Source organism: Podarcis bocagei, assembly GCF_964188305.1.
Source record: "Podarcis bocagei genome assembly, chromosome: 7".
NCBI lineage: Eukaryota > Metazoa > Chordata > Lepidosauria > Squamata > Lacertidae > Podarcis > Podarcis bocagei.
In genome coordinates this window covers 23,046,643-23,066,462 of record NC_138132.1, presented here as the reverse complement: position 1 = coordinate 23,066,462, position 19,820 = coordinate 23,046,643, and the positions used below count along the sequence as shown (strand labels likewise).

General features: G+C 44.7%; 1 protein-coding gene across 1 annotated transcript in view; it reads left to right on the top strand.

Annotated features, from left to right (window-relative positions):
- Positions 1-17,942, top strand: part of SERINC2 (serine incorporator 2) — a 31,317-nt gene extending 13,375 nt beyond the window's left edge. Inside the window, exons 4-10 of the mRNA XM_081201993.1 lie at positions 2,262-2,341; positions 3,650-3,787; positions 7,052-7,221; positions 8,087-8,177; positions 10,944-11,088; positions 12,828-13,040; positions 17,247-17,942. Of these exons, the coding sequence (XP_081058119.1) occupies positions 2,262-2,341; positions 3,650-3,787; positions 7,052-7,221; positions 8,087-8,177; positions 10,944-11,088; positions 12,828-13,040; positions 17,247-17,385 (976 nt within the window). The 3' untranslated portion in view covers positions 17,386-17,942. The remainder of the gene's footprint in view (positions 1-2,261; positions 2,342-3,649; positions 3,788-7,051; positions 7,222-8,086; positions 8,178-10,943; positions 11,089-12,827; positions 13,041-17,246) is intronic.
- Positions 17,943-19,820: the final 1,878 nt, after the last annotated feature.

Sequence of the window (19,820 nt, the reverse complement as noted above, 5' to 3'; positions counted from 1 at the left end):
TCCCTGACCATTGGCCAATCTGGCTGAGTCAGATGGGAGTTGAAGTCCAGCGTCATTTGCCAGGCACAAGCTTGGGAAAAGCTGTTCTAGTTCCTCCTTCTAGCTTTGCATACATCATAGAGCAGCAGTGCTTCAGACACAGAGCCTGTAGGCCAAGACTTACGTAACTCTGCATTAGCCAATGTTAAATGCCTTCATACCTTTCCTGAAATAGGACCAAGGAAGATATAAATAAACCCTGCTTTAAAATCCTCACTCAAAATAAAGCACCCTACCTTTTGACAAGGGTTTCTCTGCCTGTGCCCCACAAAGTTCCAACTTTTCTGGATAATTTTTGAGTTCTAATGTTCTTAGGGCTTCTAAAGCAAGATTGCCAAGGCTGCAACAGCTGATGTTTAAATATTTCCCAACTGCAACTTATTGCGAGTGGTGTGACTACTGTCTTCTGATTGGAAATAGCAACTCTGTTTTCCGATGGGGAAGCGCAGGAAGAGCCAGCATGGTTTAGTGGTTAAGAGCAGTAGACTCATAATCTGGTGAACTGGGTTCGCGTCTCCGCTCCTCCACATGCAGCTGCTGGGTGACCTTGGGCTAGTCACATTTCTCTGAAGTCTCTCGCCCCCACTCACCTCACAGAGTGTTTGTTGTGGGGGAGGAAGGGAAAGGAGAATGTTAGCCGCTTTGAGACTCCTTCGGGTAGCGATAAAGCAGGATATCAGATCCAAACTCTTCTCTTCTTCTTGTCCTGAGTCACACCATTGGGTCATCTGGTTCAGTACTGTCCACACTGACTGGCAGCAGCTCTCCAGGGTTTCGGACAGGGCTTCCCTCCCAACATTACCTGGCAAAGCCGGGGAATGAACATGGGGCCTTCTGCATGCAAAACAGATGTTCTGCCCCTGAGCTATAGTTCTTCTGTTTCTCTTTGAGCCTCATAGTCACCTGCAGCCTCTTAGCTTACTTATTTATTCCTGCAATGTATTCTTTGCTTTTTGTGGCCAAACCCTCACAAAGCGATGTACAGAGAGAAATGGAGAACAGCAGACCCTCAGGTGCAGAGCCTTAAAGCAGTGAGCGGATATAGAAAAATAGATGCATGAGGGATATCGAACCGGGGTCACCAAATGCCAAGGTTTTTTGTGTTTTTTTTTGCATATGGGTCTGATAATGTTTCCTGTGGCAGTGCACAGGTTCATAGCCAAATTTTAGGAACAAGATGAAAGAAACAAATACTGAGCACTGGTATGCACTGGTTTGGGACGTTGCATTCTAGGAAAAAAGCTTGCTGAAGGAGGAGCAACAGAGTGAGAAGAGATGGGTGTTTTCTGTGAAACGTGACCCTGCTTTATTGACTTCATAAAAGAAGGTCAGCTGTCATAAGACACTCTCCAAATACGACTAGGTCGCTGTGGAGGGACACAGTCATATAAAGCATAAGATGTACAGAGTTTTGGTAGGGCACTTATTATTGTGATGTTTCTTCTCAATTCCTGCAGGTTGTGCTTTTATTGAATGTGTTCCTGGTTATGTGTGTATGTTTTTAAAGGTATACAGTGGTACCTCGGGTTACAGACACTTCAGGTTATAGACTCTGCTAACCCAGAAATAGTACCTCAGGTTAAGAACTTTGCTTCAGGATGAGAACAGAAATCGTGCGGCGGCAGCGGGAGGCCCCGTTAGCTAAAGTGGTACCTCAGGTTAAGAACCATTTCAGGTTAAGAACAGACCTCCAGAACGAATTAAGTTCTTAACCCGAGGTACCACTGTATTTTAAAAGGCAGTTGTGGGGAGAAGAATCAAGGCCATTTTGAATGGCAGAACTGAAGGAGCCGAATAAATATTAAAAGGAAGGGCTCCACAATTGCAGGGTCACTACTAAGAAGACCTGTCTCTTCTGCTCGCCAATAGATTTTGTCAGTAAGCAGACATGGATTACCTGAGACACAGGTCTTGGATTAAGGGCAGGGTTGTATGGTTGGTCCTTGAGGTAACCCAGTCCCAAATTGCTAAGGGCTTTAAAGGTGAGCCCCACTGCTTGGAATCAAGCTCAGAAGTGAACTGTTGACTAATGCAAGTGACAGAAAAGTTGTGTTGCACACCCAGAACTTCTGTCTCTCATTAACGTCCTAGCAGCTGCACTTTGCTCCAGATGTTTCCATCCCGGCATAATGTTGGAGCAAAACAAATGCTGCTTCAGAGGACTTAAGTTTGTTTTCCTCTGTTTGTTTTAAAAAGGTCTTTTCTCCTCTTCTCAACTCCAGGTTTTGGTTCTTCAAATTCCTGATACTAATTGGAATAACAGTGGGGGCCTTCTATATTCCTGATGGACCGTTCACATCTGGTAAACAAAACCTTGCATTTGCATTCCTGACTTGCAAAGGGGCTGTGATGTACAGTAGCTTTTGTGTGTGTGCTGCTCTACATAAGGTGGGGTTGGATACTTTCTGTCCTACAAAAGCTAAGAAGAAGGGTAGTCAGAGCCATTCTTTGTCCCTGTCCCCCTCATACACCAGTGCCTCAGGATGGGAAGTAGTAGCTGTACCTTCTCTGCTGGGTGGCTTTGAGCCATCCACCATTTTAATTTCCACCAGGCAATGCTACATCTGGGGCATTGTGGGTAATTAAAATGGCAGGCAGCTCGCAAGCTCAGCTGCCTGGTGCAAGTTGCTCAGAGCTGTGTCAAAGGTGAGTCCTGCTGAGTCTTTAGAAGCAGTGTGAATAGAAGGGAACAGATGCTTTCCATTCTTGGTTTTTTAAAGCACTCTCTCTAATCCTCTTTAGCTTCTGAGCTTTCAGCAATGAGTCCTGCAATATTATTATTGCTTTCTTCCACGAACCACCTGGGGTAGCGATACTCTTATTGCTGACAGTGGGTTGTACTCAATATTTATTCGGCTCAGAGCAGACACATCAAAATCAAAGGATGCAACTAACAAGTTCTTTGATTTTAATGGGTCTACTCTGAATAGGATTAATGGTGGATACTGGGAGGAGTCCTTTGCTGGATCCCAAATGACACACAGCTGGCACGCAAGAGTATTCACAGTTTCCATTTCCTTCTGAGTAGTAAACAACAGTGGAAGAACTGATTCCTTGCTTCCTCTTCATGAGTGATTGCACTCTTATAATAGCTGCTATTATCCACATCAGTTAAGAAGCTGTGGATCAGGAAATTCAGGATTTGAACCTTACTTCTGGCCTTAGGCAAGGTTCTGTCTTGTTCTGTCTGTCTGTCTGTCTCTCTCTCACATGAGATTGGGACCCACCACAGATGGGTCTCTCAGCCTTTCCCTTAATTCTTCACCAAGGCTTTATCCATTACGAAACATCTTTTTCTGGTTCTGTAGACCTGCTGTAAGATCACAATAAGAGCCCTACTGGATGTAGCCAAGGGCCTATCATCCAGCGCCCTGTTCTCACAGTTTTGAGCTATTTTTAAGGAAATTCACCAAAATCTATACTACTGACATATGAATCCCAGCTATGTCCGGGAAATTACAGACCTACGGGAACCCTAATACAATTTTTACATCCCCAAAGGATACCTGTTTAAAACTCCATATCGGCAGCTTGTGGATAATAAACAATAACTCATATTTCTTTCTTTCTCGCCCCACCTCTACTTTATACTTTTCCTCTCTCAAATAAGTTTGGTTCTACTTTGGTGTAGTCGGCTCTTTCCTCTTCATCCTCATCCAGCTTATCCTCTTGATTGACTTTGCACATTCCTGGAGTCAGATTTGGCTGCACAATGCGGATAATGGCAACTCGAAATGCTGGTATGCAGGTCAGTATGGAACACTGATTTACATGTGTGTAAAATTGATGTGCTCTGTGTGTGGGTTCAGACAAGCGGGTTCCTTGGTGGGCATCGAGAGGAGCATCTGAGAAGATTGTGGTGCCCACGAGTACCACCACTGAAGGTTCCAAGAACAGACAGTTGCTGGGTTCTCTATCCCACCCCTTTGTGTTAAATTTATATGTTAAATGTAAAGGGACCCCGGACCATTAGGTTCAGTCGTGGCTGACTCTGGGGTTGCGGCACTCATCGCGCTTTATTGGCCGAGGGAGCCGGCGTACAGTTTCCAGGTCATGTGGCCAGCATGACTAAGCCGCTTCTGGCAAACCAGAGCAGCACACGGAAACGCCGTTTACCTTCCCGCCGGAGCGGTACCTATTTATCTACTTGCACTTTGACGTGCTTTTGAACTGCTAGGTTGGCAGGAGCAGGGACCGAGCAATGGAAGCTGACCCCATTGCGGGGATTCAAACCGCCGACCTTCTGATCGGCAAGTCCTAGGTTCTGTGGTTTAACCCATAGCGCCACCCGCGTCCGTAAAAAAAATTATATGTTGGGTCTCTCCTATTTCATATTTTCCTAATGATGTCATCATACTGCAGTTTGTGTAGACACTGACAGATGGCGCTGTGAACTACAGCATGATAACAGACTGGGTTCTCAAGAGCTCCTGGGCCACCGCAGCAGTGTTGGAGGGCAAGGAGGAGGGAACTGGGAGTGGGCAAGCTGAGATTTGGTCTGAGCGGAGGGGTGAATTTGGCAAGGGTTGGTGAGTGAAGTATGCAGGGGTCGAGCCCCTAGTATGCTATATTTTTCTATTAGTATTTTTCTGCTCTCTTAGCCACTCCAAGAACATAAATATATGTCAAACAGTGCAGGGTATAAACTGTGTGTATTGGTTCTCCTCTTTCAAATAATTTCTTTTAGTTATAATCAAACCTAGTGGGAATAATAATAATAATAATAATAATAATAATAATATAATATAATATAATATAATGATGATGATGATGATGATGATGATAATGATAATTTATTTATACCCTGCCCATCTGGCTGCGTTTACCCAGCCACTCTGGGCGGCTTGCAACATAATATTAAAATACAATATTCTATTAAACATTAAAAGCTTCCCTAAACAGGCAATGTCTTCTAAAAGTCTGGTAGTTGTTTTTCTCTTTGACATCTGGTGGGAGGGCGTTCCACAGGGCGGGTGCCGCTACTGAGAAGGCCCTCTGCCTGGTTCCCTGCAACTTGGCTTCTCGCAGCGAGGGAACCGCCAGAAGGCCCTTGGCACTGGACCTCGGTGTCCAGGCAGATCGGTGGGGGTGGAGATGCTCCTTCAGGTATACTGGACCGAGGGTATAAGCAGACCCACCAAGAACCCCTCCCAAATATGTTGAGTGTAACAAGATCCTATCCTGATTTCTATTGTAAGTGCCATGTTTCCCCCTGCTTCATTTTGTTATCCCTCCCCTCACTTTTTAAAAATTAAAAAGCAATGCACAGACTGTCCTACTGCAAACAGATAAGCTCCCACTCCATTCCATTGCGTGGGGAGAGACTTTGGATCAGGGCAAGGAACCAGCATGGTTTTGTTTTAAAATCTGGTTCCTCTGAGCATCTTGCAAGCATCCCTCCTACTGCAGGGATGGGGAATCTGTTGCCCTCAAAACGTCATTGGGCTGCAGCTCCTACCATCACTAATCGTTGGCAACCCTGACTGAGGCTGATGGGAGTTGGGAGTCCAGTGCAATCTGGAGGATTGTGCATGACTGCTACACCTGTCCATATGCACACTTACTTTGGAACACCCATTGAACTCATTGGACTTAATTCTGAGTTGACTTGCATTTGATGGTGCCATTAGTATTGGCTCAAAGAGAACTTGCAAAAACAGCAGACACAATGGAGAAAAGTTCTAGGAAATGAAAGGATTGGATGAGGCTCTTACCAGATGCTTCCCCTACACATGATGGGGATGAGAACATGGCTTGCTTCTCCATCCTTCTCACTCCTCCAATACTATTGGAAGACCATGAATTAATATAATGGAGGCGCAGGCCAATTCTGTGTCCAGGGCAGCTGTGTACCAGCTCCATCAGGTACGCAGACTGAGACCCTACCTGCCCGCAGACTGTCTCACCAGAGTGGTACATGCTCTGGTTATCTCCCACTTGGACTACTGCAATGGGACTACTTTTGAAGGTGACCTGGAAACTACAACTAATCCAGAATGCAGCAGCTGGACTGATGGCTGGGAGTGGCCACCGAGACCATATAACACTGGTCCTGAAAGACATACATTTGCTCCCAATACATTTCCGAGCACAATTCAAAGTATTGGTGCTGACCTTTAAAGCCCTAAACAGCCTCGGTCCAGTATACCTGAAGGAGCGTCTCCACCCCATCGGTCAGCCTGGACACTGAGGTCCAGCGCCGAGAGCCTTCTAGCGGTTCCCTCCCTGTGAGAAGTGAGGTTACAGGGAACCAGGCAGAGGGCCTTCTCGGTAGTGGTGCCCACACTGTGGAATGCCCTCCCATCAGACATCAAGGACATAAACAACTATCTGACTTTTAGAAGATATCTGAATGCAACTCTGTTTAGGGAAGTTTTTAATGTTTGCTATTTTATTGTGTTTTTAATATTCTGTTAGGAGCAGCCCAGGGTGGCTGGGGAAACCCAGCCAGATGGGTGGGAAATGAATGAATGAATGAATAAATAAATTCAAATGTGGAGGGTGGGATTTGTGGCCTTCCAAAAGTGGTTGTACTACAACTTCCCCATTATTCCGGACCATCAGCCATGCTGCAGCTGCAGCTGATTTGAGGTTTTAGTCCAGGGGTCAGCAAACTTTTTCAGCAGGGGGCCAGTCCACTGTCTCTCAGACCTTGTGGGGGGCCAGACTATATTTTTTGGGGAAGGGAAATGAATGAATTCCTATGCCCCACAAATAACCCAGAGATACATTTTAAATAAAAGCACACATTCTACTCATGTAAAAACACCAGGCAGGCCCCACAAATAACCCAGAGATGCATTTTAAATAAAAGGACGCATTCTACTCATGTAAAAACACGCTGATTCCCAGACTGTCTGTGGGCCAGATTTAGAAGGCGATTGGGCCAGATCCGGCCCCCGGGCCTTAGTTTGCCTACCCATGTTCTAGTCCAACAGTGGGTGGAAGTCCACTTGTCCCCTGGTTTACTGGCAAGCTGTGTATCGACATCTCCCCCGCTTTCTTTTTTCAGCCCTCTTCATCTTCACGTTCCTCTTCTACGCTGTCTCCATTGCTGCGGTGGTGCTGCTCTATGTGTATTACACGAAGGCAGACGGTTGTACAGAAAACAAGGCGCTCATCAGCCTTAACCTCATCTTCTGTGTGATTGTGTCCGTGGTTTCCATCCTGCCCAAGGTCCAGGTAAGATGCTGTATTGAGAATCCAAGGCTACTCAGTGATGAACTTTGTGGAGCTCTCCCAGGTCCTGGTCTGGCATTCTAACCATGACACCACATTTCCTGACATTAATTCTATTAACTTGGGCCACCTTTGGAGCAAAGCTCACACTAGGTGGTTTGTGTATCAGAAAGATGCAACACAATGCAGTGAAAAACTAAAAAGTTTATAAGACAACCCCAGCTTTTTAATATATATATATATATATAATTGATGTCTTGAGGGCCTAAGTCAGGCATCCCCAAACTCGGCCCTCCAGCTGTTTTGGGACTACAATTCCCATCATCCCTGACCATTGGTCCTGTTAGCTAGGGATGATGGGAGTTGTAGTCCCAAAACATTTGAAGGGTCAGGTTTGGAGATGTCTGGCCTAAGTAGACATGACTTGAGATGTGTGTCTGCATTTGAAACACACACACACACACACACAGTGAGTGTGTATCAACTTTGGGTGTGCACATACTGCTAATTAAAAATATCAGAACAGTCATGGACAGGGAATTTAACCTTTTCTTCCCCTACTGAAGTCCTGAGGCTCTCATCCACCCTGCCCAAAAAGCTAGTATTTAAAACACACACACACACACACACACACACACACACACACACACACACACACTTGGGTGCTAGGGGAGGAAAGAATAAAATTATGTTTTTCTCTTTATATTTTTAAAAGCCCTAGCTGATGCAGTTTTATTTTAAAGACCGCAGCAGCTCCCCTGTGTGTTGAATGCAAAGAAGCATTTAACATCGTGCCCCGTTCAGCCCTGATTTTTGCACCAAATATTCTTCGGTACTTTAAACAGGTGCTGTTCCTCTTCCTCTACAGGATGCCCAGCCTCACTCCGGGCTGCTGCAAGCCTCCATCATTACACTCTATACTATGTTCATCACCTGGTCGGCCTTGGCAAATGTCCCAAGTAAGTAGCACTTTTCCAACCATGAACTATTTCCTTTACTTTTATTCTTAATTCTGTGTATCCTGGTTTTTGTTTGCTTTTGTTTTTTTAAGGAAAAAACCATTGGGAGGAAAAGATCCAAAAGGGTTTACAAGCAAATTAAAACCACAGTAAAACAGAGTTCACAGAGAAAAATGAAAATGCCATATAAGAGCCTTCCCCAACCTGCTCTTGCTGGACTACAATTCCCATCACCACTGGATATTTTGATCAGGGCTGATGGAAGTTGTAGTCCAATAATGTAAGGAAAACACCAAATAGGGAAAGCCACTATAAGAAGACAGTTCTAAATTCAGTGGAAGGCTTGGACGTTTTTTTAAAAAAACCCTAAGACTAATTGAACTAAGTTCAAGGCACATTCTCCAATTAAGGAGCCACCACTGAAAAGGCTCTTTCCTTTTCAGCCTGATCTTTAAGCATGCCTGCGGTTGTGTATACACCACCGTAAATGTACATTTGGGTAACACAGATCTGATTTTCCTGTGTGCACTTCCATGCATATTTGTGTGCAAACTTGCGCTTACTTTTTCATGCAGTGCATTGTTAAACTATGGAACTCGCTCCTGCAGGAGGTGGTGGTAGTCACCACCTGAGATGGCTTTAAAAGATGATTGGACAAATTCATGCAGGAGAGGGCTACAGATGGCTACTAGCCGTGATAGCTATGCTCTGCCTCCACAGTCAGAGGCAGTAATGCTTCTGAATACTACTTTCTGGAAACCACAGGAGAGGAGAGTGCTCTTGTGGTCAGATCCCGCATGCACGTTTCCCATTAGGGTATCTGGCTGCCCAGTATGAGAACAGGATGCTGGCTGGCCTGACCCATGTGCTCAATAAACACACAAGACGTAACTGGCTGCACTTTTGAATAAATAAGGTATACTATTCATTGTATCAAATTGTAGATTTCAACAGAAGTTCCACTGAATCCTTTCACACAGTCTAAGACAAGGATTTCCTAGGATGGCGAAACAAGGCTAATATTCCGGAAATCCTTGTCTTAGACTCTGTGAAAGGATTCTGTGGAACTGTAACAACCCTTCATGTGGATTATTGGACTCTAAGAACAGACAGGTGGAATAGATACTTATACATGTATGGACCTTATGTGTGAACTGACTAGAGAATGAACTGATCCACTGGGTCTTCTGCTTTTTTCGTTGAACTTTATGAGACTTCCGTTGAAATCTACAATTAGATACAACGAATAGTATACAGTGGTGCCTCGCAAGACGAAAATAATCCGTTCCGCGAGTCTCTTCATCTAGCGGTTTTTTCGTCTTGCGAAGCAACCCTATTAGCGGCTTAGCGGATTAGCGCTATTAGCGGTTTAGCGGCTTAGCGGCTATTAAAGGCTTAGCGGCTTAGCGTCTAAAAGGCTATTAGTGGCTTAGCGGCTTAGAAAAAGGGGGGGAGCGAAAAAAATCGCAAGACTTGCAAGACGTTTTCGTATTGCAAAGCAAGCCCATAGGGAAATTCGTCTTGCAAAGCGCATTGAAAAACGGAAAACCCTTTCGTCTAGCGGGTTTTTCGTCTTGCGAGGCATTCATCTTGCGGGGCACCACTGTACCTTATTTATTCAAAAGTACAGCCGGTTACGTCTTGTGTGTTTAGTGAGTATCTTTCACGTAACCATAGGTTTGTTGTTGTTGTTCTTATGTGCTGATATGAGTACAGTGGTACCTTGGTTTACAACCATAATCCGTTCCGGAGGCCTGTTTGTAAACCAAAACAGGTCGTAACCCAAGGCGCGCTTTCGCCAATGGGGCCTCCCAAAAAAATTTGTTCGTAGTCCAAAAAAATGGGTTGTAATCCAAAAAAAGGTTGCAAACCAGGACACGCACTTCCGGGTTTGACATGTTTGTAATCCAAAACGTATGCAAAGCAAGGTACCACTGTACTTTCAGTTGAACTGTATCCCAGTGTTTACATTCCACACCAGTGGCTGGTGCTTGAAAGGATGTATTTGTACTCTGTACCCCTCAATTAGTATACCCCTATCCTCCCTGGTCTAAGTTTTCTAAATAAAACCACATTGACTGAGTTAACTGTTGTGGCACTATTCTTGGGGAAGTGTCCACTTACATGCTTGTTTCCTTGCTGTTTTCACCCCATGTGCAGAAATCGGATGACTGTGTCTGCAAGTCTGGGACCAGTATCCCCCTTTCCCCTCCTTAAAAGGAGGCTTTGGCAAAAGCAATGAGACAGACTTCAACCCAGTATCATGAGAAAAAAACCCCAGAGACGATTCCAAGTTGGATCTCAGTCACTGTGTTCATTTTATGGAACTGATGCCAGTTTGTCTCCATGTCATGATGACATTTCTATCGTTTACCCCTCCCTGTTCAAACTTAGGATTTTGTTCCCTCTTTTTCCCGGAGACATATTTATCTTGGCTTGAAAGACATGCCCTCTTGTTGTAGCTCAACCTGTTGTTTCTATTGACATTTGGGAGAGCCGGGCATTGCCTTGTTTCTACTGCAGCCCACAGAATCTGTCTTCTCAGGTTCTTGGTTTGATGAGAAGTCTCATCTCTGCAGACCTGACAGCACAGAATACTTCCCCAGAAAGGATATGTGATTTATTTTCAGGGGGGTGAGAAGTTCTGAGTGTGCTTTTCCTGTGCGCAGGGTGTCTGGAAGGAAGTCTATCTGCTGTTCAGCAACGTCTGCAAAGCTCAAGGTTCCCCACACCTGTTTGAGATGTTTATCTGTTTTTCATTTGCAGACAAATACTGCAACCCGACCCTTCTGATCCGAATGGAAGGCAATGGGACCAGCACCCTTCCTGCTGGTGGACAACCAACTCAGTGGTGGGATGCTCCGAGCATTGTGGGATTGGTCATCTTCATCCTCTGCACATTCTTCATAAGGTAGGAATCCATATTCATTTAGAAACCAAACTCATCTAACTTATTAGGTGTCTTGAAGGCCACGTTCTGCCCGGGGGCCTAAGGTTCTTCTGCTCTGCCATAGGCCCCTGGTATGGAGAATAGAGAGTAGATGGTTCAAAGGACTGATTTTAATATGAGGCATCTTAATACATGAGCAGATGGTACCTTGGTTCTCAAACTTAATCCGTTCCGGAATTCCGTTCCAAAACTGGAGCGTTCCAAAACCAAGGCACACTTTCACATAGAAAGTAATGCAAAACGGATTAATCCATTCCAGACTTTTAAAACCAACCCCTAAAACAGCAATTTAGCATGAATTTTACTTTCTAACGAGACCATTGATCCATAAAGTGAAAGCAATAATCAATGTACTGTACTATAAAATAAATAAGACAGTATTGTGGATGATAAAAATTAAAATTAATTTATTTTCTTACCTGCACTGATGATAGTCATTGTTTGGATGGGGGGCTTTTATCCATTTCCGCAGTCACACAATCAATCCATCAGTAGCTGAGTTGGGTTCCACACAGTCACAAAAACAAAATTACCAAAAAAGCCTCAAAAACAAAAACGCAAAATAAATAGAAAGCGCCATACTTAATTCGTTCTGGAAGTCCGTTTGACTTCCAAAATGTTCGAAAACCAAGGCGCAGCTTCTGATTGGTGCAGGTGCCCCTGAAATAACAGCCGACAGCCGCATTGGGCATTCAGCTTCTGAAAAACATCTGAAAACTGGAACACTTACTTCCGGGTTTCTGGTGTTTGGGAACCAAGGCATTTGAGAACCAAGGTACCACTGTAGAACATAAGTGGAGAAAAAGAGTAAGAATTTCTGCCAATCACTTTATTTGCTACCCCACAGTAGACAGCTAGATAGAGGCATCTGTAATGTCTGTGGCAGAGCCATTCCTTGGCCAAGAACAGGATTCTAAGCTGCTGTGGTTTAAACATAGACTACTCCACCCCAGGGCTTACAAAGAATTGCAGAAGGAAGACCACTCTATATAGCTGTGAGTGAGGAAAGTACTCTAGAACGAGCCTCTGTGTTTGACAAGCATAGCCTCAACTCACATCCTTATTTGTATGAGTCCCAGGCTTCTGAACCCTTCAGACCTTGCACATCAGCCTGTCTGAGCCTATTCTACTTTATGTATATTCTGCCTAAAGGATAGCACTCAGAACTGGTTTCTTGCTGATCTCGCGCATGATAGACTCAAAGTACATTGAGCTTATGTTAGCTTCCAGTCTCCCTCTGCTGGCAACGAGTAGTAAATCCCTCCCCCTGTTAACTGAAGAAAAGCTGTGTGCATAGCTGTCTATAAACATAACATTATACAGTCATACCTCGGGTTACAGACGCTCCAGCTTGCGTTTTTTTGGGTTACAAACCCACCGAAACCCGGAAGTACCGGAATGGGTTACTTCTGGCTTTCAGCAGTTGCACATGCACATAAGTGCTAAATCGCGCTTTGCGCATGCGCAAAAGCACCGAATCGCAACCCGCACATGCGCAGATGCACCGCTGTGGGATGTGGCCACTGCGGGTTGCGAATGTGCATCCCGCACGAATCATGTTCACAACCCAAGCGTCCATTTATATATAGATATATATATATTCAGGCACATAGTGGTGTATGCATATGCACTCAAAACAGCACCAAAAACGAGGGGCGAAGGGGCATGCAACTGATGTTCTTCTCCTTGCTTTGCTAAAGCATCCGCTCCTCGGACCACGTCGAAGTGAACAGGATGATGCTGACGGAGGAGAGCCCAGCTATGATCGAAGGGGGCAATGCTGGCTTTGAAGGCGAGGCGCGCCGGGCTTATGACAACGAAGAGGATGGAGTGACGTACAACTACACTTTTTTCCACATCTGCCTCTTCCTGGCCTCCCTCTACATCATGATGACACTCACAAACTGGTACAGGTGAGTGCAACTGTCGCTCCCTGCAGGAGGATGGAACAGAATTATTCTCTGTTTGCTCCCAAGGGCAGGAGCAGTGCCTGGTGGGTGGAAATCTACAGGAAAGCAGACTTTGGGGAAACGCTGAAAGAAAATAGCATGGCACATTGTTTAGTGTGGCACTTTGGAACTCCCTGCCTGTTTATATCGGGCTGATGCCTTCACTGTACTCTTTTTAACACCTGCTAAAAGCGCTTTTGTTTAAACAAGCCTACTCAGGTGCTTAGAAAGTTGACGTGAATTTTAATTTGTTTTCGCTTTTAATTTTTTCAGCGTCTTAGAATGATTATAGTTGTCAGTTCTTCTTATTTATAATTTTATTGTGTTATCTTTTAGGTAAACCACTTTGAGGTTTGTTGTTTTTTTCAATCAGGCAGTGTATAAATTTGATAAAAAATATAATAAATAATAAAATAGGGGCGTGCATGTCCACCTCTAATCCAGGCCCAATATGGCACTTCAGAACTGTTCTAATTTGGGGGTTGACCAAACCTTGATCTGGGCACCAAATCGATGTTGAACCAACCCCAAGGTTTTATTAGGGTTTTAAACCGGGGCAACCCGGGACAACCCAGAGCTTTTCCCATCTGATCTGGCTGGAACTGATTCATTTCAGTATCTGGGTTTCTCCTGGATTGGTTGCACAGCCCCAGAAAATGAGAAACAGAGAGCAGACTGGCAGGCTCTCCTTTGCTGGAGGTCCTTAAGCAGAGGCTGGAAGGCCATCATGTCAGGGATGCCTCAGTTGCAATACCTGCATTGTAGATCTTACACTGAGGAAGAGATGGCCTAGAATGCTTCCAATGACCCTTCCATGTTAATTCTCTGGTCTGGTTCCTTCCCAGTTGATATTACTCAGATGCACTGAAGGTGAGTCTGCATTTTGAAGACCCTTTGGAAATGCAGGATGTGGCTGGCTGGGTTTTGCCAGCCTGTGCACATTTTGTTGGCATAGTTTTTATTTTATTATCTCATTTCACCTATTTATAGCCTACCTTTCTCCCAAGTTGGGATTCAAGGCAAGCTTGCAACGTTTTAAAAATATGATTATAACATGCAAAGGAAGGAAAACAGGCTAGTTTTCAGAATAGTTAAATTGCAAGGAAACACATTAAAATACCAGTTGCCCCCATAGCAGCCTGGGGGTCAACATCATTTCCACCCAGCTGCCAAAGGCCTATCTAATTAAGAAGCAAAATTTCAGCAGGGCATCCCTAAAGTAAAAGAAAGAGAGAGAAATGAACACACACACAGGTGGAACAGATAGAATTTCCTAGGCTTATGGGGTATATAGAAATTGGTCTCCTCTTCTTCTGAGAGTTCTAGTGTTCTACTTTGCCCACTACTGTTGCCTAGGTAACAAGGATGGAGCATCAGTTCTCCAAGATCAAGCACTTTTTTTTTTTTTTTTTTTGGTGAGGAGGAAGGAGAGAGTGACCCCCATGAAGTCTAGAGGAGCAGATGGGAAGAGTTGCCTATGCATGTGCTCCAGGGAGAGGCCATTGTGAAACAGCCCCCCCCCTCGCTCGCTGCAGAATCCCTGCTTGGAGTTTTCAAACTCTGCCTTGCTTGACTGTACACCCATACCTGGCGCCCCTCCCATCCCCAGTTGTGAGCACCTGACTATTTATAGCCCATGACTCACTGCCATCGCACCAGGCGTGACCTGTACACCTGCCAGTGTGTTCTGCAGTGCCTTCGCTCTGAACGTTTCGTTGTCTCGGTGAGATTGGCGGCACGGTGGAAGCCGGTCTGTGACAGCAGACGTCTCTCCCGAAACCCCCCTCCTTCCACCCTCTCCAGTGCTCGGTTTCTGAATGAAAACTGACTCGAGAGGGTTTTTTCTGGGATCATTTGCAAGGACAGGCGTAGAAAGCAACTGCAACCATGAGGCAGCAAGCAAAGCACGAAGACACAGCTTGCCACAAGTGCTTCGTGGAGGAAAGAAGGGACTCCTGGCTCTCCTCTAACAGATAAAAGGCAGTAGAAAGTAGATGGATAGATAGATAGATGATAGATAATTTATTATGGTCAGAGACCTGTTTATAAAACACACTTGGGGGCACAATCCCAGAAGGAAAACAATTTTAAAAATTACAACAATAAATTTAAAATTTATAAATGCGATAAGCGTATAGACACTTAAAACTTTAAGATAAGCTACCGCAGAGAGATGACCCCAAGTCACCCATGGAACCAAGTTTGGGGATTTTCTTAACGAACTAGTTTGAGTCGGGGGATGGACTGTTCCTACAGATCTGTACACAGAATCTGGCGACCATCCGGGTTGTCTTATGATCTTTGCCTAACAGGGAAAGGTTGAATTTTTGCTTCTCCGGGAGGTCAGCGAGCCTCACCAGTAGGGGATCAATGGTCTTACTACGTGTCTCTTCACAAAAGGGACATCTAAAGAACAAGTGTTCTGGGCTTCCTATATCCCCCAATGAACAGGCGCAAAGTCTCTGAGCATATGGGACTTTTTAAAAGGCTCCTTCCAGGACTGGCGAGGGCAGCAGAAGAAAGTACTACTTCACACACTTAAACTGTGGAACTCCCACAGGAGGCAGTGTTGGCCACCAACTCAGATGGCTTTAAAAGAGGGCTGGTCAGATTCATGGAGGAGAAAGCTATCAATGGCTATTATGCATGTTTGGAGGCAGTCATATTTCTGAACCCCCATTTCTGGGAACCACAGGACGGGAGTGTTGCTCTGGTCCTGCTCACAGGTGGGCAGCTATTGTGGGAACAGGATGCTGGACTAGATGGGCCATTGGCCTGATCCGGCAGGCTCTTCTTCTGTATTTACGTTAATTCTAAAGGCCTAAACTAAATTGTCATTTTAAAGGCCTAGTATGCAATGTTAGGGACGTGGGTGGTGCTGTGGGTTAAACCACAGAGCCTAGGACTTGCTGATCAGAAGGTTGGCAGTTCAAATCCCCGTGACGGGGTGAGCTCCCATCGCTCGGTCCCTGCTCCTGCCCACCTAGCAGTTCGAAAGCATGTCAAAGTGCAAGTAGATAAATAGGTACCGCTCCGGCGGGAAGGTAACCGGCATTTCCGTGCGCTGTTCTGGTTCGCCAGAAACGGCTTAGTCATGCTGGCCACATGACCCGGAAGCTGTACGCTGGCTCCCTTGGCCAATAAAGCGAGATGAGCGTCGCAACCCCAGAGTTGGCCACGACTGGACCTAATGGTCAGAGGTCCCTTTACCTTTACCTTAGGCAAAGTTACCAGAGGCAGAGAATGCAAAAGTTGTCCAGAAGATAAAGAACAATATGGATTTTTATATCCTTTCTTAAATAGGTCAATGGTGGAGTTCGGCGTTAGGAGTTGTCTGATGGATCTGGGCTTTCTGCAAAGCTGCTGTTGTGTTCTTTGCATTTGGGGGACTTGTAAACAGTATTGCATCAGCTCCCTATCTAGATAGCAGCTGCAGTCCAGCTGTGCACAGATGCTGCCTTAATTTTTTCTTTTTAAAAAATGTTCAACCGTGCACAGGAAGAATACAAGAATAATCTGAGCTATCCACGATGGGCTTCGTTCAGGAGGAGGGGGGCAGCCTGTACAGCCTGCTGAAGGCCACATTGCTCACTGTCCCAAGTGTGTAGAACTCAGGGGTTGCCAGTGTTTTGGAGCCCATGCTCATGTTTGCAAACTGGAGAAAGCATCGTGGCCATTGCTGAAGCCTGTGCACACAAACCTTCTTCCCCGCCAGCAAAAGTGTTTGCTTTTCTTCAAGCTGGTGTGAGAGAGACTGAGAAGCAGAGATCTTTTGGGAACATGCAGCTGGGGAGCTAAGGGCTGTGTCCAAGGAACTGCTGACACGTTCCTCTTCCGAGCACTTTCATTTGCAATGTGTGCCTGAACACTTGGAAGCGGAAACTGTGTAGATACCTCTTGGAGAGCCAGCGAGAAGACCCAGGGTTCCAATCCCCACTCCACTGTAAAACCCACTGCATGACAATGGGTCACTAATTCTCTTTGACTAGCTTACCTCACAGGGTTGTTGTGAAGACCCAGTTACTGGGAGGGCAGGGAAACCCATGATGTATATCTGCACTTGAGATGGGACATTGTTGGCAAGTGATGGCAAGGCTGATGCGGGATGCAATATTTTTTCAATCTTATCTTAATCCAGATACTTGATTTGTTTCTGTGTTCTTTCCTCAGACCTGAAGCAAACAACCAGGTGCTGACCAGCCCTTGGACTGCGGTCTGGGTGAAGATTTCTTCCAGCTGGGCTGGGCTTCTCCTGTACGTCTGGACTTTGGTAGCCCCCATTGTGCTTCCAGATCGCGACTTCAGCTGAAAGCTGTCTGTAGTGCCACACCATTTGTGCTATGCAAAGAAGAAGTGTGTCTTGCTACGATGAAGGAGTTAACAAAGGAGACTCTTCGTTCCTTTACTTGAAATGTGGGCTCTGGTCCGAATGGGCACCGAAACTGTCCACGTAATCCCTTTTTGCTCTTTCAGCATCTCGGCAGATCTGCCACACTTGTGCCTTCGCCTGTTTCTTTTTCTCAAAGAATATGTTAAAGGAAATGGGTCCACTTGTGTGTGATACTTGACACATATGTCATTATGGTTTTCTTTGCTGGGGGGGGGAGCAGTATAGATTAGGTTGCTGCTGCTCATGATGACCTCTATGCATGTTGCAAAAGGCGCTAAAGGTTGGCCGACCAGTTATTTTTCTAAAGAATGCTCAGCATGAGAATAACTTTGAATGTCTCTGTTTAAAGGAGCCCTTTTGCCAATTTGCCTTATTGCAAGAATACCTCTTTGTTTTGGATAAATTTGTTTATTTTGATATGCAACTTTGTGTCACTTGGGAGTTTTCAATAAATGAATAGACTTGAGCATAAAATATACCAGTGCTGGAATTCTGCCAACGAGACCTGATGCCACCTATTCCCATGGAAGAAGTAGGATTTGTTGTTGTTGTTTAGTCGTTTAGTCCAACTCTTCGTAACCCAGAGCACGCCAGGCACTCCTGTCTTCCACTGCCTCCCGCAGTTTGGTCAAACTCATTTTGGTAGTTTCAAGAACATTGTCCAATCATCTCATCCTCTGTCGTCCCCTTCTCCTTGTGCCCTCAATCTTTCCCAACATCAGGGTCTTTTCCAGGGAGTCTTCTCAAAAAGTAAAGCTGGCATTTCATCGATGTAAACTGAATTGTTAGGGTTTGGCTCTTACACACAATGGCTGCGGTTGGGATTGGAGGAGAGGTTCTGTTGAGTATTCCATGTGTGAGACATTTTGCAAAATAGTGGGCATCAGTAGTCCAAACTTGAAAGCAAGAGGTAGAAGGAACATTTGTTTGCTCTTGGCTAGAGGGCTTGCAATAATAATAGTAATAGTAATAGTAATAATATTATATATTATATATTATATATTTTATATTATATATTATATATTATATATTATATATTTTATATTATATATTATATATTTTATATTATATATTATATATTTTATATATTATATATTATATATTATATATTATATATAATATATTATATATATTATATTCCACCATCCCCAGCCAAAGCGGGGCTCAGAGCGGCTAACAACAGTAAAAATAGCACAATTTACATAAAATCACAGTCAAATTAATTGAAATACATTCTAAAATCAGTTCAGAATCAAATTAATGGCAAGGATGGAAGAATCCACATTTCATTTCGGTCATCTTTAAATTACTCCAAATCACAGCAAAAACTAACAAAAAGCAACAACCCTATACAGGATTTTGAGAGACCCATGAGCACATCTTCCCTCCCTGCATTGTTATTGACTTCTCATTCATCACTTTATACAAAAATGATCTCTGAAAGCATCATCATCATTATTAATGTTGGTGTCATCTATTGCAGCTCAACCACATAAAATACAAAATGGCTAAAAAATAAATCTGTTAACACCAGATAACAAAGAGGAGAAAATTCAATAAACTTCTTAAAAGTGCTTATACAACAATATTAAAATAATAATAATAATAACAAATTTTTATTTATATCCCGCCCACCCCAGCCGAAGCCGGGCTCCCAATAGCTTTTGATAGGCTTATCCTCTACCACAAACTTGTCCAATTCCTCTATTAAAGGCATCCAGGCGTGTGACCTTGTGGCAAAGGCAGCCCATTAATTATGTCTTTGTGTGGTGAAGGACACCAGAAGCTCATAATAACAGGGCTGGAGGAGACCTTGTAGCCTGCTGAGACCATCCCTTACCTTGATTCAGGAAGTCCATGGCTGTCCAGTCTTGCTTGAAGACCAGGAGATGCTCTCGCTCCCATTAGAGCACATGTGGGCAGCATCTGAGTCTCATTTGGCCTTGGAGACCTTCAGCACGGCCTGTGCAGGTGCCCAAGCCACCAGAGTTTGCAGCATTGCTTCTCAGTTCATGCTCCTACAAGCCAATAGACTACCCCAGGACCGGGAACTTCATGCCTGGGGGCTGAATGTGGACATCTGAATCTCTCTCTCTGACCCTTGGAACTCTGCCTAGGCCACACACCTCTCTTATCCCAAGTGTTTTTGCCTGATTGGAATTTGTCCTTGAACACTGATAATACTTTTTGCCTGTGGTCCCATTCACCAGTAGCATGTGGGTCTCAGAAAGGGTGCCCAGAAAGCAATGCGACCCTCTGTCTGAAAAATGTTGCCCACCGATTGGTTTGTTGAACTGAGCCAATTACTGACCAGTGCTTGAGAAGATGGCTTTGTTTCTGCAAAGCAGGTTGAA